The following is a 21,500-nucleotide window of genomic DNA, read 5'->3' on the forward strand; positions in this document are numbered from 1 at the left end:
GGAGGAACATGGTCTCGAGGCGCAGGGAGGATGTTTTGCTATGCTGTGCGAAATACCTATAAACACCTGAGCCTATATTTGGGTGGGGGAATTTTACATCTGGGTATGTATCTTTGGAGAAACACCCAGATAAGAGAAGCAATCTGAAAGTGGTCTGCATTTAGATGATACCTGAAGCCCCGGAGTGGGTGAAATGATTGGCAGGACTACGGACTGGAAAGGACAGAGGACCTTGGAGCAAGCACCAAGGAACTCTCAGTGCATAAGGACTGAGCCGGATGAGCCTGGATCCAAACCTGGCTGATCGTTACCTGGGAAACATTAAGATGTGTATCTGCTAGGGGAATGTGACTACATAACCTATATTTTAAAAAACCTGTAGTAGAATTAAAAACCATTTGGTAGAAGAAGACTGTCACAGAGAGGACAAATGGTTAGGAAAAAGGAAAAGATAAGGTTCTGGTGTTCCGGATCCCAAGGGAAGGATTTCAAAGAGGGATCAGACAGGGTCAGGCCTGAATTTAGTAATGGGAAGCCAGATGGTGTTTGATTCTTTAAAAGTAGGGAACTGGTGTTTGGACTCAATAAACATTTACTAAGGGAGTACAGGAAGGTCCCCAGCAGAGTGCCCTGTATACTCAGTGACCTCAGAGGCATGATAGGGTGGGAATGGGGAAGAAGGAGAGGAAGAAGGAGGGAGGGAAAGAAGGAGGGAAAGGAGGGTACATCAGATGGCAGAAAGCCTTTCATTGGAAGCAGCATCTAAACTGAGGCAAAGGAGCTAAATAATCCCAGGAAAGGAAACAATGGAAAGAAAAGTATGATGAGTTAAGAAAACAATGTATACTCTTGGAAATAGTCCCTGGCTGGAGCAGAGGAAATTAAGTGTAATGAATAAAGCAAGAGAAGAGGGCAGAGCTCAGTTATTAAGGACCTTATATGTTAAGGTAAAGGGGCCCTGAAGTTTATAAGTGGTATGATTAGACTCGTGATTCAGAGAGCCCGTTTTGGCAGTGTGAAGAATAGCCTGGGCTGGGGTCAGAGAGGATCAGGTAAAGATGGAGGTCCAAAATTTTCACCAGAAGACTGTATGTAGCAGGGATCCAGGTGAGAGGAGATGGACTCACCAGGGCAGGAGCGGTGAAGGAGAAGAGTGAGCTGAGAGGTGGCTGACTGGAATGGGAGAACAGAGGGTGGGCCCAGGAAGCGAGAGTCAACACCTAGATTTTGGGTTAGGTGACTGGCTGGTTGGTGCAGCCATTGAGATAAGGAATAAGGAAGCCTAGATTTAGGTGAGGATAGGGGTGGAGACTGGGCATGGGAGCAAGCACTTTATCATTGACAGGTTATCCCTTTCTATAAAGAAGAAAAGATGTCACTAGTGTTACTGCTAGTTTCCCTAACTATTCCCTCTCTCTCTCATCTCTAATAAGTCATTCTGCAGCCTATTTCTTTCAGATATCCAGATTCATATATGACATTTTCCTGTATTGGTAGGACACAGTAGCTTCAATTAATTCCTGCAGGAGGTTCGTTCATTTATTATTTCATTAGAAATATTTATAATATACCAATGACTTGCAAGATGCTGTGACCTGGGAAAGTTAAATGAACAAAATATAACTGGCCTTGCCCTCATGGGGTTTACATGCTAGCACAAGCCTAAAGACATTAACCAACCAATTATAAACCACGTAGTTTAAGTCATAAAGGCTTTGAAGAAGTATAGTGTGTGGCAAATAACAAGGGGTGAGGGGTGGGGGTACGTGTTCCACGGAAGTTCATAAATACGTTTTAGCAGATCTGTGAACTCCCCGATATTATATGTAATATTTTGCCTCCCATCCAAGTTCTAACCAGGTCCCGCCCTGCTTAGCTTCCAAGATCAGGAGATCTGGTGCATTCAAGGTAATTTGGCTGTAGACTGTAATATTTTTTCTATACCTGTATGCATTTGGTGAGGGTGAGAGAGGGAGTATATATAGCCTAGCTTACGTGCTCAGAGGTCTGTGACCCCTAAAAGGTTAAGAATCACTCTATCCTTCAAGTCAAGTTGGGCTCTGCTGACATAAACATCTTCCCTGAGAGAAGGCAGTGACCAAGGGGAAAGCAAGCAGCTGTCTAATCCACCCAACATGACCCTACTTTTATTCTTATTACAGAGGTCAAAAGTGATCCATCTTATGACTTTACGTGACCAAAAACAATAGAGTTATTTTTAAAAACCCAGTTCTCTAAAAAACAAAGAAAGAAAAAAGATGGCAAGACTTTCTATTCCTCGATCGCTAGGGATTTGCAAAGCACGTGCCCCGATTGTTAGTGCCAGAGTAGCTGGACGCCACCCCGCAGACACCTTCCCTCTCTGTCGGAATTGACTGCACCGAGCTCCGCCTTTTAGATTCGGCCGAGAGAAGTCGGCCAGTGCTCTGAGAGTCCAGGCCGGGTTTTCAAGCATTAAGACGGAAGTAACGACGAGCCGGAAGTCCCAGGGCCTTTACAGAGAAAGCAGTGGGGAGGGGGGCGAAAGGAGACCCAGGGTAGCCATGGCGGCCCAAATCCCAATTGTGGCCGCTACTGCCATTCCGGGGATAGCCCGGAACAGCAAGAAGAGGCCAGCCAGTCCTTCCCACAACGGCAGCAGCACCGGGGGATATGGCGCCAGTAAGAAGAAAAAAGTATCCGCCTCTAGCTTTGCACAGGTACGCTGTAGGTCAACTAGTCTACAACTAGTCTACGCGTGCGCGTTGGACGAGCGTAACGCGGCGACAGCGCATGCGCGCGGCCGTGCGGGCGGAGTGAAGGCGCTTTTGCAGGGCAGAGCGAATCAGAGCGCAGCGCCGCTCTTTGTGGCGTCAGTTAGGTGATGGTTTAGGCCGTGGTGCATTTGCAACAGTTTCTACCTTTTTGGACATGTGGGAGTTGGGTAAAGAGTCACCCGCGTTGCATTGCCCTTGAGAACAGGTGGGGAGCTTATTACTGACTTAGTGGTGGGTCCGTCTCCTCCCTTCTAGGTGTCGTTCAGAGCGAGGCTCAGCACTTTTTCTGTTGAGTTTCAGTCAAGCAGACATTATGAAGTCTCCCCTTCGTCCATTCGACAGAATTTACCGAGTGTATGTCAGGTGCAGAGCGCCCAAAGCCCTACGTGGAGGAATAGCAAGATGAATCGAAATAGGTGGTTTCCTGCATTTCAGAAAAGAGCTTTCTTGATCCTAAGTTTCCCCGTCCCAGAGTGTGGGGTTACAGAATGGGGCTGTTAAAAGGATTCAGTGAGATCATGGTCGGAAAGCCCTGAGCACCATGCCTGGTACGGACTGCACTAGATCTGGGCAATCTAGACTCCAAAATGTCAACAGAGAACTTTCAGCAGAGGGGTGGCTTGATTAGATGAGCGTTTGTCTTAGCTCCTGCATTTTATTATAAGAGAGCAGACCTGGAGTGTGTGACTGTGACCTCTCCAGCACACGATGTGGCGTGTTCACCTAGAGCGATGTTCTAGAGATGTTTCTTCCATTAGTAATTAATAGTACTCCTCCTTTTAAAAACACTTTATCAAGGTTTTTTTTTCATACAGCAAAATGCACAAATCCTAAGAGTACAGGTCAATGACTTTTTTATGGTGGCCACCACTGAGATCATGATAAAGAGTAGTATTAAGAACCCTAGAAAATTCTCTGGTAACCCTGTCCAGGCTTTACTCTTTTCCTATTCTGACATCTCTCACCATTGATTGACTTTGCGTTTTTGAACAGAATATAAATGGAATCATACAGAACTTATTCTTTTGTGACTGTGTGGGTTTTAAACACTTTTTGAGAGTCATTCATTCGTTTCTGTTATTTTGTCAGTATATCTGGCACATTGTTGTAAATATACCACAACTGATGGAAATTTGAGTTGTATACCGTTTTGAAGCTCCTCTGAACATTCTTGTACAAGTCTGTGTAGATACAGGCTTTCATAGCCCTTTGGTACGTGGGTGGAAATGGAATCGTGGGATCATAAGGAATTTAACTCCGAAATTGTTAAATGGTATTTCTCAAAGAAGTTGCACTATTGTGCGTTCTCACCCGCGAAGTATGTGAGTTCTAGTGCTCCGCATCCTTGGCAGCACTTGGCATTGTTCACCTTTAAATGTCTCTCTAATTACTGATGATATCAGTCACCTTTTCATATGCTTATCGACCATTCCAGTATCTTTTATGAAGTGTGATTTTTTTCTAATTGGGTTTTTAAAAATTATTAATATTCAGGACTTCTTTATATACTTTTGCTTGGAGTCCTCTCCCAGTGGAGAAAATACTCCACTGTGCATGGTGCACACTGTGCTAATGTGAAAGAAATAATGATAATAATAACTAATATTTATTGGGCATTTATTATGTTTCAGGCACTGTTCCAAGCACTTTTTTTTTAAAGATTTTATTTATTTATTTATTTTAGAGAGGAGAAAGAGAAAGAAGAGGGGAGGAGCAGGGAGCATCAACTCCCATATGTGCTCTGACTAGGCAAGCCCAGGGTTTTGAACTGGTGACCTCAGTGTTCTAGGTTGAGGCTTTATTCACTGCGACACCACAGGTCAGGCAGGCTTCATGTACTTTATAAATACTATCTTATTTAATCCTCAGAAGAACCCCCAGTGAATTGTTATTCTACAGATAAAAAGACTGGAGCATAGAGAGGTTAAATAACTTTCCCAAGGTCACACAGCTGCCAAGTGGTAGAGGCAAGGTGGGAACCCAGTCTACTGTCCAGAGCCCACCATCTTTTTTCTTGCTGCCTCTGTTGATATCACTGTTGTCACTCCCTGCCTTAGAAGATATCATTAGATCCCTGACATAATGAAGTCCATGTGCACAGAAATACTTTTGGGGAGAATTCTGTGATCAGCATAGGGCATTTTAGACTTTCCAAATGCGCACTCCAGTTGATAAAATCCGCAGAGACCTAATTGACCAACATATTGAGTTTGAGGTCATAGACTTACTTGTGATGGTTAAGCAGTTAACAGGACATCTAAATGAGATGAGAGGCAGCAGTGCTTTGGAAGGTCAATCAATGCAAGGTACAGATGATGATAGACTCTTCTGTAACTGGAGGCTGCCAGAGAATGCTGGACTGATTTGGTTTATTCGTCAAAAAGAAATATTAATCATTCTACCCCCAACTTTTAAGAAAAATCATGATAATGTTAAGTTTTAGAAGTTCCTTTTTTCCCCCTGTTTTTAAAGTGAACGTAAAAAGTCCCCCAATCTTCTTCCCCAGCAACTATAATAACTTGTGTTTTCTATGTATAAATATAGTTTTACATCATTGTATTTGGTCTATAACATTGTATATCCTGCTTTTCACTTAGCATTATATCATGGACCTGGCTCTATGTTGATAGACTTCTCAGGGAATTGAATGTTCTTATTTAACTGATGATATTTGAATATTTAGATTGCACCTCACAGTTTTGCTGTTTCAAGTAACCCTACACCAACCCTGTAGTTTTAGGCTGGGGTCAGCTGTTTGAATCCAGAATACTATTAGATAGATTTAAGTAGACGTTTGATTTTTTCCAGTGATAAGACAAAGGACATTTGTTCCTGTTCTTTGTAACCACAGACAGACTGCTCAAGTTATCCTTACGTCTGAGTCAGGTACGCAGTCGTGCATCCTGGAGAGATGAAGCCATTTATTTGGGCTCTACAGTAGGGCATAGCTGAGGCCTCGCTGACTTGTCTCAGAAGCAGGCATGCGCTCTTCTTTGATAGCGGGCCAGGTTTCTCGTCCCTAGGACTTACATTAGCTATTTTAGTGCTAGGTGTTATTTCTCTCCTCTTTTTAGGGTGTTCATGTCTCGGGGCGGGACAGTTCACCTTGTAAAGTCTCGTAGTGTTATAGTGGTTTAGTAAAATGGAAACTGTACATCATATTAAATTTTATTTTATTGCATCCCTGCCTCACAGACTTGATCCTCCCTTTGAGGTCTCTCTCTCTCATCCCGGCACTAATAACAGGAGTCTCCGCATGGCTGAAGCCCAGGGGAAGGGAATATTGAGGGCGCAGTAACATGGAGGGCAGAGTTTAAGAGGAAAGCGAGGGAGAAAACCCGGGTCTGGGCCAGAGTGGGGTATTCTTTTGGAGCCTGGTCAGAGAGGGAAGAGTTCCCTCACTGTTTGAGAGGCAGGATGCAGTTCTGGAATGATGTAGCTTAGTTCATCTGTCCCTTCTTCAGCGTGACTCCTTGGTGGAGGGTCTGGCCCACTGATGAGGGACGAGAAGAGAGTGGCTAAATGAGCAGGAGGGGCCGGTTTTGAAAATCAGTGCATGAGCACATCATCCTCATCCCCTTTTTGACCCTCCTCAAGCGTGCCACTCGTACTGGTGATGCCAGCTTTCCTTTTCTCACCACCTTCCCCTCCTTTCAGCAGAGGTACCTGTCTGCTGGTGCATCCTCTTTCCTGACAGAGCTTCCAGACCAGGAGTACCCAAACTATGGCCCGCAGGCTGCATATGGCCCCCGAGGCCATTATCCGGCCCCAGCCACACTTCCAGAAGGGGCGCACCTCTTTCATTGGTGGTCAGTGAGAAGAGCACATTGACCATCTCATTAGCCAAAAGCAGGCCCATAGTTCCCATTGAAATACTGGTCAGTTTGTTAATTTAAATTTACTTGTTCTTTATTTTAAATATTGTGTTTGTTCCCGTTTTGTTTTTTTACTTTAAAATAAGATATGTGCAGTGTGCATAGGGATTTGTTCATAGTTTTTTTTATAGTCAGGCCTTCCAATGGTCTGAGGGACAGTGAACTGGCCCCCTGTGTAAAAAGTTTGGGGACCCCTGTTCCAGACCTTCCAAGCACGTGGAGTTGCAGACATCCCCTTTCCTTAGTGCCCTCTGGGCAGCACTACTTGCCGGGATCTCAATGAGGCATTTCTGCCTGTAGGTGTTCTGGGTCTCCCGGGCCTGGGGACAACCTATGTCAAAAGATTGCCTGACCTGTGGTGGTGCAGTGGATAAAGCCTTGACCTGGAATGCTGAGGTCGCCAGTTTGAAACCCTGGGCTTGCCTGGTCAAGGCACATATGGGAGTTGATGCTTCCTGCTCCTCCCCACTTTCTTTCTCTCTCTCTCTCTCTCTCTCTTCTCTGAAATGAATAAAATAAAAATAATTAAAAAAAAAAAAAGGAATGCCTTGTATTCCTTCCTAGGATTTTGCTGGGCCTTCCACCTTAATGGCTAGGAACCTGGGGAGAAGGGGGAAACATGCAGTCTTGCAACAGTTCTGGAGAAGGAGATAAAGCTAAGGCCCTGCCTGAGGGTGGTGGAGCTCTGAGCTGGGCGTGTTCTGTAATTACCCACTGGAGGCTGGGGACCTCCTTCTTCATTTCCCCTTCATACTTCCTCTTGTCTTCTGTAGCAGTTCTGTTTATTTTCTCCCAGATGGAAACAACATTATATAAGTAGTCATTTTTGTTATGAAAAATTCAATAAAGTTGAAACTTAAAGTATATCTGGCCCCAGGAAACCTCCTTTACATCTGCCCTTTTTCCTGAGTTGTCCCTAGCTGTCACGATTTTTGGTTCTGATAGGATGCTCACTTTATAGCTCTTAGAGTTGTTTTGCTCTGTCACTTAATTTAGGCCACCCTGTAGGCCCAGCCTCCGTACAGCCCACATCCATCAGCCTTTCTCGCTCCTGTGTCCTTTAATATTCCTCCATCATTTTGTGAGTGCTGTTAGGCACTGAATTATATCTCCCCAGGATTCATATGCAATAGTCCTAACCCTCAGTACACCTCCGAATGTTACTATATTAAAGGTGGGACCATTAAGGAGATAATAAAGGCTCAATGAATTCATAAGGGTGGGTTCCTAATCCAATATGATCAGTGTCCTATAAGAAGAAGGAGAGACACCAGGGAGGCACTTATACAGTGGAAAAGTCTTGTGAGGACACTGAGAAGAGAGCCATCTACAAGTGAAGGAGAGAGGCCTTAGGAGAAATCAACCCTGCTGGCTTCTGGATCTTGGGCTTCTACTCTCCAGAACTGTGAGAAATTTCTGTTGTTTATACCTTAGTCTGTGGTATCTTATTATGGCAGCTCTAGCAAACTGGTACAATAGCTTTCTTACTTTCTGGTTCATCCATTTCTTACTATAAGATTCATCTTGTACTTTCCTGACCCAGCCCTGGAGTCAGCCATTACTTCAAGGATCGCTAGTTCTTGGAAAATAATCCAGAAAAATCAGGGTCTGCCCATTGTTCATTGTTTCCAGCTGTTGGTCAAATAAGTTTGTAAATGATATATATGTTTGCTCGCTTATAGTTAGCATTGGGTGTGGGGGACAGGCTGTAAGCAGGCAGGGTCGTTATAGCCTAAGGTTTAGTTTTAAGACTAAGCTTTTCCCCACACCCTTGACTGTTGCATGATGTGGGGTGGTGCACTCTCATGAGGAATCCCATTATGCCCTCAGATAAGTGACTCTGTGTCAGAGACTTCCTTGTTTGTATATTGGATTAAAGGTTTTGATTTCTACACTATAAAATGGGGCAGAGGAGCCCATGCTAGGGGAGAGCAGAGAAAGGCCACGTGGAGGAGAGGAGAAGCAGCCAAGATGGTGGAGTGCTGAAGGAGAAGCCAGTTTGTGCAGAGGGAAGGAGATGGGGAACAGAGGTGAATAAGGCTGGTGAGGTAGAAACCTTTGATTCTAGGAAACTCGGATAAGTCAGTGGCTTTGGGAACCCTGAATGGAAAGGGAAGTGTTTTCCCACTGTGTGTATTTCTTGCCTGCCGGGTGCAAGCTAGGATTAAAGCTCATGGCCCACCAGTTCTTGGCTCCATTGTTTCATTACCGTCTGTCCGAATCAAATGCGAACCTGCATGAGCCAGGCGGCTGTGATGGTGGCCGTGGCTACTGGCGAGAACTCGCCAGCCCTCTCGGTGGCGAGAACTAAGTAAAAAACCAGGAGTTAATATTGGTAACCTCTGATTTTAATCCAGTAGTGCAGAGGTTGGGAACCTATGGCTCGCGAGCCAGATGTGGCTCTTGATGGCTGCATCTGGCTCGCTGACAAATCTTTAATAAAAAAATAATAACATTAAAAATATAAAACATTCTTATGTATTACAATTCATTCATTTCCTACCGCTCATGTTCATGGTTGCGGGTGACTGGAGCCAATCACTGCTGTCCTCCGGGATAACACCAAATTTTTATTGGATAATGCGTAAAGTACACGGGTCGTTGTATGGCTCTCATGAAATTACATTTTAAAATATATGGCGTTCATGGCTCTCTCAGCCAAAAAGGTTCCCGACCCCTGCAGTAGTGCAAGGTTCATTCTGGCCTTCCTTTGTTCCTTATTTGCTTCATCTTAGAATTTAGAATTCATATGAAGTGGTATACCCTATGAGAAACAAGCCTATCAATTGTTTCTGGTTATTTTTGTCTTTAACCTTAGGTTATATTGTTAGGATACTGTGCTCAAAGCCACTGAAGTTATTTCTCCCTTCCTCCCCTCCAGTGTGGTTGTTACTCATTCCAAATACAGTTAGGTTGATTTGGTTTTGTTTGTATTCCATTTTCTTTTATCTGTTGCCCCATCCTTGTTAGGTTTATTAATTTTTTTCCTTAGTATGTGAAACTTTAACATGGTTCCAAAGGTCAGAATTTTACAAAAAGCTCTACTCAGAGAAGTTTACTGCTCTCTCTTCCCCTCCCATCACCCCGCCCTTTCCTACGGGGTTCCCTGTGCCCCGTAGGTAACCAAGTGCATTTGTTTCTGAATTATCCTTCCTGTGTGTCTTTGTATTTGGCCACTGCAGCCCACCCAGAGACGGTTCCTTACAGTGAATTCCTGAGACTATACATCTTCAGTACTGATGCTGGCATTTAGTTATGCACTGCGTTGTTGCTTAACTCTGGTCAATCAGTCACCCAGTCATTGAGGATTTGGTACTTACTTTGTGCCAGGCAATGGGTTTGGTACAGGGGACAGAAGAGTGAACCACCAAGTGACACAGGATGTTTTATTTTTATTTTTTTTATTTTTTATTTTTTTTAAATTCATTTTAGAGAGGAGAGGGAGAGAGAGAGAGAAGGGGGGGAGGAGCTAGAAGCATCAACTCCTATATGTGCCTTGACCAGGCAAGCCCAGGGTTTCGAACCGGCGACCTCAGCATTTCCAGGTCGACGCTTTATCCACTGTGCCACCACAGGTTAGGCGACACAGGATGTTTTGATCCCTGCGTTCTCACTCTGACTCTACCCTTCTCTTGTCTGCTCATCTCTCATCTTTGTCTCTTTCTGGTCTCTTGTTCCCTGCCTGTTTCAAAAGCTGTGTTTTTTCATTGACTAAGACATAAATATAAACTATCAATCATATATCTAATTTATAATAGGTATTGCTCTAAGAAATAGTCAACACATTGACCACTGGCTACACAGGGGAATGGCTAGTGATTAAATGTGATGGGAAACTCGGGTCTCCCTCATCAAACTGTGTCTCCCAGGTCACATATACTTGGGACAAATGCTGTGACGGTGAGGGGACAATCCTAAGTGTAGTAAAAGTTACTTATATACAAAACACTAAATCTAGTCTTGGTTGTAAAGTTCAATCTGACACGGACTAATCCTGATGAAAAGAATTTTGGCCTGACCTGTGGTGGCGCAATGGATAAAGCGTCAGCCTGGAATGCCGAAGTCACCAGTTTGAAACCCTGGGCTTGCCTGGTCAAGGCACATACAGGAGGCAACTACTACAAAAGATAATGCTTCCTGTTTCTCCCCGACGCCTCTCCTCTGTCTCCTCTATGCAAAAATACGGTAAATCAGTAAATTAAAAAGTATATGTATATATGGTTAAAAAAGAATTTTGGTGTGACTGACCAGGTGGTGGCTCAGTGGATAAAGCTTCAACCTGGGACTCTGAGGACCCATGTTCAAAACACCAAGGTCATCGGCTTGAACACAGGCTCATCTGGCCTGAGCATTGGCTCACCAGCTTGAGCACGGGGTTGCCAGCTTGAGCATGGGATGTGACCCCATAGTCTCTGGTTTGAAAGGGTCATTGGCTCGGCTGGAGCCCCCCTAGTCAAGGCACATATGAGAAGCAATCAATGAACAACTAAAGTGCCACAACTATGAGGTGATGCTTTTCATCTCTCTCCCTTCCTGTCTTCCTCTTTCTCACATAAATAAATAAATAATAAAATGAGAGGGGAGAAACCAGAAAAATACAGAAGAAGGAGCCTGCAAGAATGACTCACTCAGCCAGTTAAAGATTATCCACATCTCTAATTGATCTCCTGGAGACTCTTACAATACTCACAAGAAAAACAGGATCTGTAAATAGCTAGGACCAGGGGTCTGGAAGTCCCTTCCACCTTGCTGCCCGCCTCACTTTGAGTCATGAGGTGCACATAGGACCTTGGACAAAGGAAAGATGCACCCTTGTATGGGCCCCATAAAAGATCTATAAGGTGGAAGAAATCTAACTTCCGGGAGCTCGTGCTTTGGTGCTACGAGCGTCACGTGCTCCGCTGCCTACTAATAAATTCTTCCTCTATTAAGTTGTCTGGGCATCTGTTATCCTCCGTTTAGGTGTCGTTTTCCTGCAACAAAGTAAAATAAAAAAATAAAAAGAATTTTGGTGAAGTATAAATAAAAATGGAAAAATCAGAAACTATTTGTGTTGTATAGAAAATGACTCAATGGTTTTTGCACCAGAAGACACAATATACAGGAAGGAAGGGGAGCAAGAAGCAGGACGGGAGAGGAGGGCAGAATTTGTTCCCAACCCCAAAGGCGGTGGGAGCTACAGAGCAGTTGTAAGTAGGGGAGTGACATCAAAGGTGCATTTAAAGTGTGTCATGGACTGTGCTGTGGCGAGTGGGATGGGCAAGATGTCCACTACAGAGGCACTTCTCCGAAGCTCACAGCTGAGGAAGGGGCCAGAGCTGGGCAAAAAACGGAAGGAGTGGTGGCGAGAGAGAGGAGAGAGGGAGGGAAGGAGGGGACAGGCGAAAGAGGCATCACGGTGGCTACAGATGGTAGGAAAAGGATGAGAAATTGGAGGCCTCTTAGTTCTTAGCGAGTTGACACTGGAACTGGGCCTTGGAGGGGATAAAAGGAAGGACTGAATGGGGGAGGATGAGGTGAGGGCAGTCCAGACAGAAGAGGAGGTATGAAGAGAGAAGGAGCACAGGCCCCAGACTCCTTAGCTGGGGTTCAGACCCATGTGGAGGGACGTGGAGAGGAGTTGGGCAAGTGTTTGAGAAGGGACTGCTCAGGGAGCTATCGCAGCAGAGTGGTCCCTAACGCCCCACTCCCCTTCTTCCACATGGATGCCACTGGGGGAGAAGTAGGTGTGGTGGGGTGATGGGGTGGGATATGTATTTATATAACCACAACTCTCTTATACTGCTGCTGGAATGTAAGAGTGCAACCATTTAGGAAAATAGTTTGGCAGTTTTTTTTGTGTGTTTGTGTGATACAACGTTTTATTTTTCAATTTTAGTTGACATGCAGTATCATATTACTTTCAGGTATACAACCCAGTGATTAGACATTACAGAACTTACTAAGTGATCGTTCTGATAAGTCTCATACCCATCTGATACCATGCACAGTTATTAGAATATTATTGACTATATTCCCTATTACCCTGTAACCCAACCATTTCACTCCTAGGTATTTACGCAAGAGGAATAAAAACACATGTCCACACAAAGGCTCATACAGATATGTTACAGCAGCTTTCTTTATAATAGCTGAAGTCTGAAAATGACCTGGCTTTTTTTTTTTAAGTGAAAGGAGGGGAGATAGTGAGACAGACTTCTGCATACGCCCTGACCATGATCCACCTGGCAACCCCCGTCTGAGGCCAATGCTCGAATCAGTTGAGCTATCCTCAGTGTCTGAGGCCAACAGTCGGACCAACTGAGCTATTCTCAGCGCCCAGAGCCAACATTTGAACCAGTCGAGCCACTGGCTGCAGGAGGAGAAGAGGGAGAGAAGGGAGAGAGGGAAGGGGAAAGAAGCAGATGGTCACATCTCCTGTGTGCCTTGACTGTGAATTGAACCTGGGATGTACATACACCAGATAGATGCTCTATTCATTGAGCCACCTGGCCAGGGCCAAAATGACATGATTTTTTCAACAAAAATGGATAAACAAATTCTGGTACATCCACCCAGGAGAACAGCACTCTGCTGACTATTATACAGATTCAGTGAAACAAATTACTGATTCAGGCAAGAGTATAGATAAAACTCAAACATTCTGTTGAGCTAAAGAAGCCAAACACAGCAGGACATGCCGTCAGATTTCCCTCATGAAGTTCTAGAACAGGTAAAAAGAATGTGGTAGAAATCAGAACAGGGGTTGCCCCCAAGGGTAGAAGGTATTGACTCGGAAGAAGCCGAGGGAACTTTCTGGGATGATGGAATGTTATCTATCTTGGTAGGGGCATGTGTCACACAAGTGTAAACATTTGGCAAAACTAATGAAACCTATACATAAGATCTGTGCATTTCGGCTTATGTTAACTATATCAAAAAAACCCAGTTTAATGCAGTCTGGAAAGACTGGAAATAGCATTACAAATCAGAAGTGATTTTTTTTGTCTTGTTTTTCCTTTGTGATTTTTAGCTTAAAAGGTTTTGTGATTTAAAGCATATTAGCCTGCTTGTCAGCTGACACCTAGCCTCCTCTCCCTCTCAGAGTGCCCACGTCCTGTTGGGCACCCTAAGCATACCAGCTGATGAGACCCTTAACGGGGCTGGACCTTTTTTGTCTTAAAATTTCAAGACATAGTTTGACAAAATCAGGAGTAAGGACCGTGTGGTGTCATGGATAGCCTCAGTTTTTCTGTCCACTGGAGATAATAGCACTACCTTGTAGTGGTTGTCAGAGTTAAATGAGCCAGCTCAGATAGGACACCCATCCCTGTGCTTGGCACATGGGGGGCGGGAAAGCATGGAAGCTGGGGTCCTGGCTGTCTCTCCTGTGGCTTTTGCACAGCAGGTGCTGTGGCCAGGCTAACAAGTCTTCCTCTGGTGCGGGCCACCTGCTGGGACTCTGGGCACACCCTGTGGTGTCATTTTTTGTGTGTTGAGAGCAGAGTTAGGGAACTCAGCTGAAAGATACTGACCTCCTACTATTCTTATTGTGTTTTAAGGGTATCAGCATGGAAACCGTAAGTGAGAATAAAGTGGTACCCTCTGATTTTAGCACAGGACCTATGGAAAAAACTTCTAAACCTTTGCCATTTAAGGATCCCAACTTTGTGGTAAGCATCTAAGGTGTTTGATAAATTAAAAACCAAACAGCCATACAATTCTAATCATGCTGGGCCTGCAGCCCAGGTGGCACTGGCGTCCCCTTCTCTGTCAGTCCTAGTTGCCACCTTCTCTGTCCTGGGCTTTGTGGGAGGGGTAGGGTCAGAGAAGAAGTGCCTTTTCTTTAAGTAAATCTAAGCTATTATACCATACGGTCGAAACAGACTACTTTTCCTTTCATTCTTGAGGGAGATAATAAATTACAGTGATTCCGATTATACCATTTATAAGGTTATTTTTCATTAATTAGTTTTAAAAACAGTATTGCCAGAGCCTGCAACAGATTTTGCTATTCTTTTCCATTTTGTTTTGTCATCCTCATAGGAGAAAAAGAAAAAAATATTTCCAGAAGGCTTGCCATGCCATGATGGAAGCATACTTGGGTTTTCCAGGCTCACCAGTAATTTGCAAGGCAGAGATGTGCCCTCAGATGGGACTTTAGAGATGTGGTCATGAATTTGCATCTAATTTTGTAGGAAAATTATTTTAAAGTAATGGAAAATTTGTGTGTGAGTTATATAAAATTAGACCCAATAAAGCAGTGGTCCCCAACCTTTTTTGGGCCATGGACCGGTTTAATGTCAGAAAATATTTTCACGGACCGGCCTTTAGGGTGGGACAGATAAATGTATCACGTGACCGGGACAAGCGTCAAGAGTGAGTCTTAGACGGATGTAACAGAGGGAATCTGGTCATTTTTTAAAAATAAAACATCGTTCAGACTTAAATATAAATAAAACTGAAATAATGGAAGTTATTTATTCTTTCTCTGCGGACCGCTACCGGTCCGTGGCCCCAGGGTTGGGGACCACTGCAATAAAGGATGTGCTTTTCTGTGTGCGTGTAAAAAAAAAATCTTTTATTTCTACTCCATCACCAACTAACTCATGGATTTTGACAATTAAAAAACATTGTTTTTTATAAGATTTAAGTGTACGGTGCAATACTTTTTTTTATAAAAGGCTCTGGGGTACAAATGATTGCTGACAGAATAATGGGTATATTACAGTTAGGAATAAGCATGAATGTCAGATTCTGAAATGGTACTTTTCATTGATTTTTGTTTCTTCTCATCCATGCTTCTAATTCAAGCACTCTGGCCATGGTGGTGCCATCGCTGGCAAGAAGAATAGGACCTGGAAGAACCTGAAACAAATTCTCGCTTCTGAAAGGGCATTGCCGTGGCAACTGAACGATCCTAACTGTGAGCTCTTTAGAGCCTTCGATGAGTTTACACTGTTTAGACTGGGACCTTTCGTACAGCAGACCTACTTTATTGTGTTTGCATTAATGGAGCGAACAATTTTTAGCTTAGGAATTTTATAGGAATCAATAGGAAGGTTATGTGTATGTTTCCTCATAACTGAATCTGTGTTGAATCTGTTTGTTTGCGTTGTCGTGGATATGTGGTTTTTAGTGTCGACCTGGAGAAATAAGTCCTGATATAATAATATTGGTGTTTCTCTTCGACAGACTTCTTATTCAGAAGTCTACACTTAAAATGTGTTTCCAGGAACAAGGTTGCCCCAGATTTAGGAGGTTTTCTGACAACCAGCTTAAAGGCCAGCTCTGTTTTACTCTCTGAGCCGGTGTTTTTCAGAGTAAATGCTTTGTGCTACAGTGTTTCCAAATCTGTGCAGAGCACTGTTAGATGTTGTGTTTAACTTCATTGGAAAGTACAGGTAAAAGTTTCCTCCGGCTCCTGTACCACTGCACATCTTTCATGGGGTGACTCAGGCGGATGACAAGGGAGCTACTCACTTGTCTGGATGTGGGCATTCCAGTATCCGAATGCTGAGCTCCAAGCCGTGGGTGGTTTGGCATCTCGTCACCATCAGCCCACGTAGCCCGAGACAGTGAAAATGGCTTGTAGGCAGATGAACTGTCCAGTGATTCTGCTAGAGTAGAGGGTCTCTAGGGACAGGGCAAAGCTAGATCCGGAGCCTGCCCTTGTTCTGTGACATATTACATCATATCCACAGAGAATTCTACTAGCAACTTAATCACAAAGTCAAAATTTTAGAAATAGTACCAGACTGTTTTAGATAAAAAGGAAAGGGATCTGAATGTTTTAAAGCCAGTTTAGTTACCTTCTTTTTCTTTGTTTTTTCCCCCAGACTTCAGTATTGATGCTCCTCCATCTTTCAAACCAGCTAAGAAGTATTCTGATGTTTCAGGTCTTCTTGTGAGTATATTTACATCTCTGTGTCTTAGAACATAGAATTGAAAGGAAGATTTTACAGTATCGTCTACTCAGACAGTGTTGAATATTGACCACCTCTGGTCCTCTGGAGTCCATATACTTTGAATAGGTAATGGGTTTGTGCTGGTGTTCACATATTTATTTTAGAGTGCTGTGACCGGAAAGATCATGTGGGCAGTCTAGAGAGAGAATTGCTCCAGAAAGGAGATCCAGTTTTCACTTCTCTCTTACATGAAAGATGTTTCATCTATATAATGTTAATTACATGAAAAACAATTATTATTTTTTTTACGGCTTAAGTTTTAAAAAAAACACTTGTGCATTTTAGAGAAGATTAATACTCTTTAAAAAATATTTAAACTTGCCTGACCAGGCAGTGGTGCAGTGGATAGAGCGTCGGACTGGGATGCCGAGGACCCAGGTTCGAGACCCCAAGGTCACCAGCTTGAACCCAGGCTCACGTGGTTTGAGCAAAAAGCTCACCAGCTTGGACCCAAGGTCGCTGGCTCAAGCAAGGGGTTACTCAGTCTGCTGAAGGCCCATAGTCAAGGCACATATGAGAAAGCAATCAATGAACAACTAAGGTGTCACAATGAAAAACTGATGATTGATGCTTCTCATCTCTCTCTGTTCCTGTCTGTCTGTCCCTGTCTATCCCTCTCTCTGACTCTCTCTCTGTCTCTGTAAATAAATAAATAAATAAATAAAGGAAACATTTAAAAAAAATTTAAACTTTTTAAAAATGTCTTCAAGGTAGTAGTTTTTAAACATATTTTAAAGCACAGAACCCCTTTTCCAAATGAAAGCTTTTACAGAATCCCCTGGAGGCCAGATACCCACGGTGGTCCTGTGTGGATCTGGTTTTCTGTCCTTCTCCCCACAGCCCACCCCAGTGACCCCGAAAGTGCTTCTGGGCAACACAGTGTGAAAACCAACAGCTTGGTTGCATGATACACATGACCAATAAGTAGATATTCAAGCTCACTTATAATTAGGAGAAAGACTCACCAGGCAGGGAAGAAATGAAGACACGTGCTTATATACATTGTCACAACATAGAGAAATGGATATCCTCATCCATCACCCTTTTGAGGTGGGACTTGGACCCTTTGGAGGATAATTTGGCACTACCTACTGAGGCAAGAAAGTAAAAGCCTGTGATCCAGCATTTGCCTTCTAGACAGCTCCCTAAGAAACAGAGTGCACAAAGAGCTTCATGTAGAAATGCTTATCGGAGAAGGTATTAGCAAAATATTGGAAACAACATAAAGGTCAGTTGGTGGGAGAAGAGGGTGTTTTTGTCCTATTCTGCGAGCTTGATGTGTATATAACAACATGGATTAACTTCCAAGATATACTGTTTACTGGAAGGTGCAAAACAGTGTAAGCAGCATGATACCACTAAATAAAAATCAGCATATACTTATGAAAAACTATACGGTAATTTCGCTGTTGTGTTTATATGTGTGTCTAAGACTATATATACACAGCCTGACTGGTAGTGGCGCTGTGGATAGATTGTGGACCTGGGATGCTGAGGACTCAGGTTCAAAATCCCTGAGGCCACTGGCTTGAGTACAGGGTGGCCAGCCTAAGGGCAGGATCATCGCCATGATCCCATGGTCACTGGCTTAAGCCCGAAGGTCTCTGGCTTGAGCAGGGTTGGCTGGAGCCACCCCCCACCCAACCCCTATCAAGGCACGTTTGAGAAGCAGTCAGTGAACAACTAAGGTGCCGCAACTACGAGTTGATGCTTCTCATCTCTCTCCCTTCCTGTTTCTTTCTCTCTAGAATAGATAATACACAAGGTCTGGAAGGGTACCTACCCAGCAGTGGTTTCCTCGCAGGAAAGCAAAGGACGTTGGGTGGTAAATGGTGGTAGAAGGGGTCTTGAGTCTTATTCCTTTCTGTCTCTCTTTTTTAATAGAATATGTTCATCTGTTACTTATATGAATCAAAGTTATATAATGAAAAAATAAAGCCCAGTTCATGTTTACACTGACCCATGTTTCCCAGCCCTGAGCATGGGCAAGGCAGGGAAGCTGGCAGGGTCACATCCGTGTTTGGCCCGTGTCAGAGCTATGGAAAGGACTGTGGCCCTGGGAGCCACGGGGGAGCAGTGAACATTGCTTGTCACCGGCGGGGAGGAAGGCCTGGAAGCTGTTAGCTGCCTGCCCTCCGGGAAGGCAGGCTTTGTTTCATTCAGGTCGGGGGACGGCATCCCGGGGAGGTTCTGACTGCAGGAACGCAGCTGTTTACTTGTTCATCTGAGCAGTGTAGCTTGGCATCCTCCTCTCCCTTCAGGATACTAGGTCAAGGCCGATCTGTGCAAGTTCTCGTTGCTGACCTTCTTTGTTGGTGCCGCAGTATCTGTGTATTCCTCATTATTTATTCAGCAGCCTTCTTGGCAGTGAGGTCTGAACTTGGGCGGGCGGGCTGGCTCAGCACAGTGTGGTGGTAGGAGTGAGGCAGCCACAGGAACGGAGCCAGACCAGGCTGGTTCATCTATGGAGGCCGGATGATCAAAGCCAGATGCACATGTCTGCGCCCCTGCTCAGAACTGCAGGGCATCTAACTGCCGCAGGCCAGGCGCCTCAGAAGGCTTTGTTGCTGTGTTTCTATCCACACCGTCCTCTATATTACTGTCATATATTACGTTAATTTCATTGCCTTTAGGAAGGCAATATCTAGAGCAAGCCAACAGATCAAAGTTTTATTTCTTATAGAGCTTTAATTAATTTTAGTTTCTTAGAAATAATCTCATATTCCTGACAGGAAGCCATTGAGTACCTAAGGAGATCCCCAGTGGCAGAAGTGAGGACTTTTTAGAGTATGAGAAACCTATGACTCAGTTCCCTTCGGCCTGTTGCTTCTTCATTTCCCTCCCTGATTGAATCTCAGCATTGCTTCGCCCAGGTCCAGTTCTGCAGAGATGATTAACATTGGAGCAAACAATCCACACTTAAGTAATTGGATGTTATCTGTCTAGACTTTAAGGGCAGCTCATAATTTTTTTAAAGGAGCTCCAAATGACTCATGCTCATGTCTTCTGTTTCAAAATCTGTGGAGCCATGTGCCTTGAGGTATAGAGTGAGTGAATTAGATTCTTCACTGTGCATGTGGGAAAAACACACCCAAAGAGAATTTTGTTCTGTCAGTGGGAAACAAGTTCTCTTTCCTGTGATGGGCCTAATTATTTATGTTTTGGTTCATTCATCCATTTATGACTTGCTGTGAAAACACTTCCTGAAGGCCTACTATGTGCCCTGCATTGTACTGGGAGCCTAGATTCAGTGATAAGCATTCCACAGGAAGACAGATGTGATGAGGTGGGAGGGTGGGGTCCTGACCTCCTGTGGGGGGAGCAGTAAGGCTTCCTGGTGATATGACTTTGGGGGCTGAGTGCTATGGGATGAACGGGTGATTACTTAGCAGAGTGGGCCAGGGTAGGACCCCTTCCAAGGAAAAGGTCAATGGGACATGACAGTAGGGAGGGTCGGTAGGGAGAGCCCAGTAGCTGGAACACTTGAGTGAGAACATGTGGCTGAAGAAGAGCCGGCAGGGGCTGAGGACTTGGGCCTTTTTCCCGAGAAGAGCCGGCAGGGGCTGAGGACTTGGGCCTTTTTCCCGAGAAGAGCCGGCAGGGGCTGAGGACTTGGGCCTTTTTCCCGAGAAGAGCTGGCAGGGGCTGAGGACTTGGGCCTTTTTCCCGGGAACAGAGAAGAGCCATTGAGAGGGTTCATGAAGGACATGACCAGAATTGCAGGTTGCAAAGATGACCCTGGCTGCAGTTGCAGGGTGGCTGTCCCTTCCAGTGGAAAAGTGGGTGTGGGAGGCCAGTCCAGCCCTGCGGTGGAGCTCAGGGTGCCATGGAAGAGGTGTACGGAGGGGGTGGAGAAGCGGGAGGGGCGTGCACTGGGCATGGTGGGGGTAGGGGGGGCAGTGGCGGCAGTGTGAGGTGCTGCTCCCTGCCTTGGGGAACAGATCTGGAGCATTCGTCTGAAGCAGGCGGGAGCTTGAAAGCAGATGAGCACCATGCATTCAATTTGGGGCTTGCTGCTTGTAGCCCTTGAGGCACCAACCAGAAGGGTCCTAGTGTCCCATGTGGTTATTCTGTTTCCTCTTATTTTTACCGTGAAGTATCTCTCAAGTCTGGGAAGATGAATGCGTCTTCACCAAAGTGAGCAATTTAGTGTTCTTGGTGGCAGAGTAAGACATGATGAAGATATATTTCACTTTCAGTAAAAAAGAAAATAAAATTAAACTTGAATTTAAAATATTTACCAGCACCACCACCCACTGTCTGCCCTTCTCTGTGCCCGTTTCGCACGCAGGCCAACTACACGGACCCGCAGAGCAAGCTGCGGTTCAGCTCCATCGAGGAGTTCTCCTACATCCGGAGGCTGCCGTCCGACGTCGTCACCGGCTACCTGGCCCTGAGAAAGGCCACGAGCATCGTTCCCTGAGCCTCGAGGAGTGGGGATGAAGTGGAAAGCTATTTCAAAGGCAGACTTTGGGCTCATGGTTTTGTTTCATGGAAACAGACTCATTCTGCTGTCAATCTGGAAATGTCAGAGCTGTGCCTGGAAAGAATGTTTGGCTTTAATTTAAGGGTTTTGTTTTTTTTTTCTGTTTTTCCTCCAAGTGTGATATTTCCTGTTGAGTTAAATTATATTTCATTTGTTGCCTCAAGTCGAGTCATTTGACAAGAAAATATGAAATTGTGCTTTAATTTTTTTTTGCTTCAAAGTTGTGAATTTTCTTATAACACGTTTTAAAACTCTGTAATGAATCCTGACAACAGGGCTGGATTATTCCTGATCCCAGTGACTCCTTCTTTAGAACATATTAGTCTTTCTGTTTGACCGGAATGGTTGGAGGCTGTCCAGAACCGGGGCTGGAGGAGAGGGGCCGGGTAACTCGCCCTGTTGCCCCGGCCGGTCCTCGCCCTGTGCCTCAGCCTCC

The 21,500-nt window shown here is 44.6% G+C and overlaps 1 protein-coding gene across 3 annotated transcripts; it reads left to right on the plus strand.

Moving 5' to 3' along the window:
- Positions 1–2,471: 2,471 nt before the first annotated feature.
- Positions 2,472–21,267, plus strand: INO80C (INO80 complex subunit C). 3 transcript variants are annotated; one of them, XM_066352907.1, is made up of 5 exons: positions 2,472–2,699; positions 14,173–14,283; positions 15,425–15,536; positions 16,450–16,517; positions 20,870–21,267. In XM_066352907.1, exons 1-5 carry the CDS (start codon positions 2,544–2,546, stop codon positions 20,999–21,001), a joined length of 579 nt encoding a protein of 192 aa, XP_066209004.1. In that variant the 5' UTR covers positions 2,472–2,543; the 3' UTR covers positions 21,002–21,267. The 3 variants fall into 3 exon arrangements, with proteins under 3 accessions (XP_066209004.1, XP_066209006.1, XP_066209007.1); XM_066352910.1 differs by lacking the exon at positions 2,472–2,699 and adding an exon at positions 2,832–2,961; XM_066352909.1 differs by lacking the exon at positions 14,173–14,283.
- The last annotated feature ends 233 nt before the right edge of the window (positions 21,268–21,500 follow it).

The sequence above is a fragment of the Saccopteryx leptura genome, chromosome 11 (genome assembly GCF_036850995.1).
Source record: "Saccopteryx leptura isolate mSacLep1 chromosome 11, mSacLep1_pri_phased_curated, whole genome shotgun sequence".
Taxonomy (NCBI): Eukaryota; Metazoa; Chordata; class Mammalia; order Chiroptera; family Emballonuridae; genus Saccopteryx; species Saccopteryx leptura.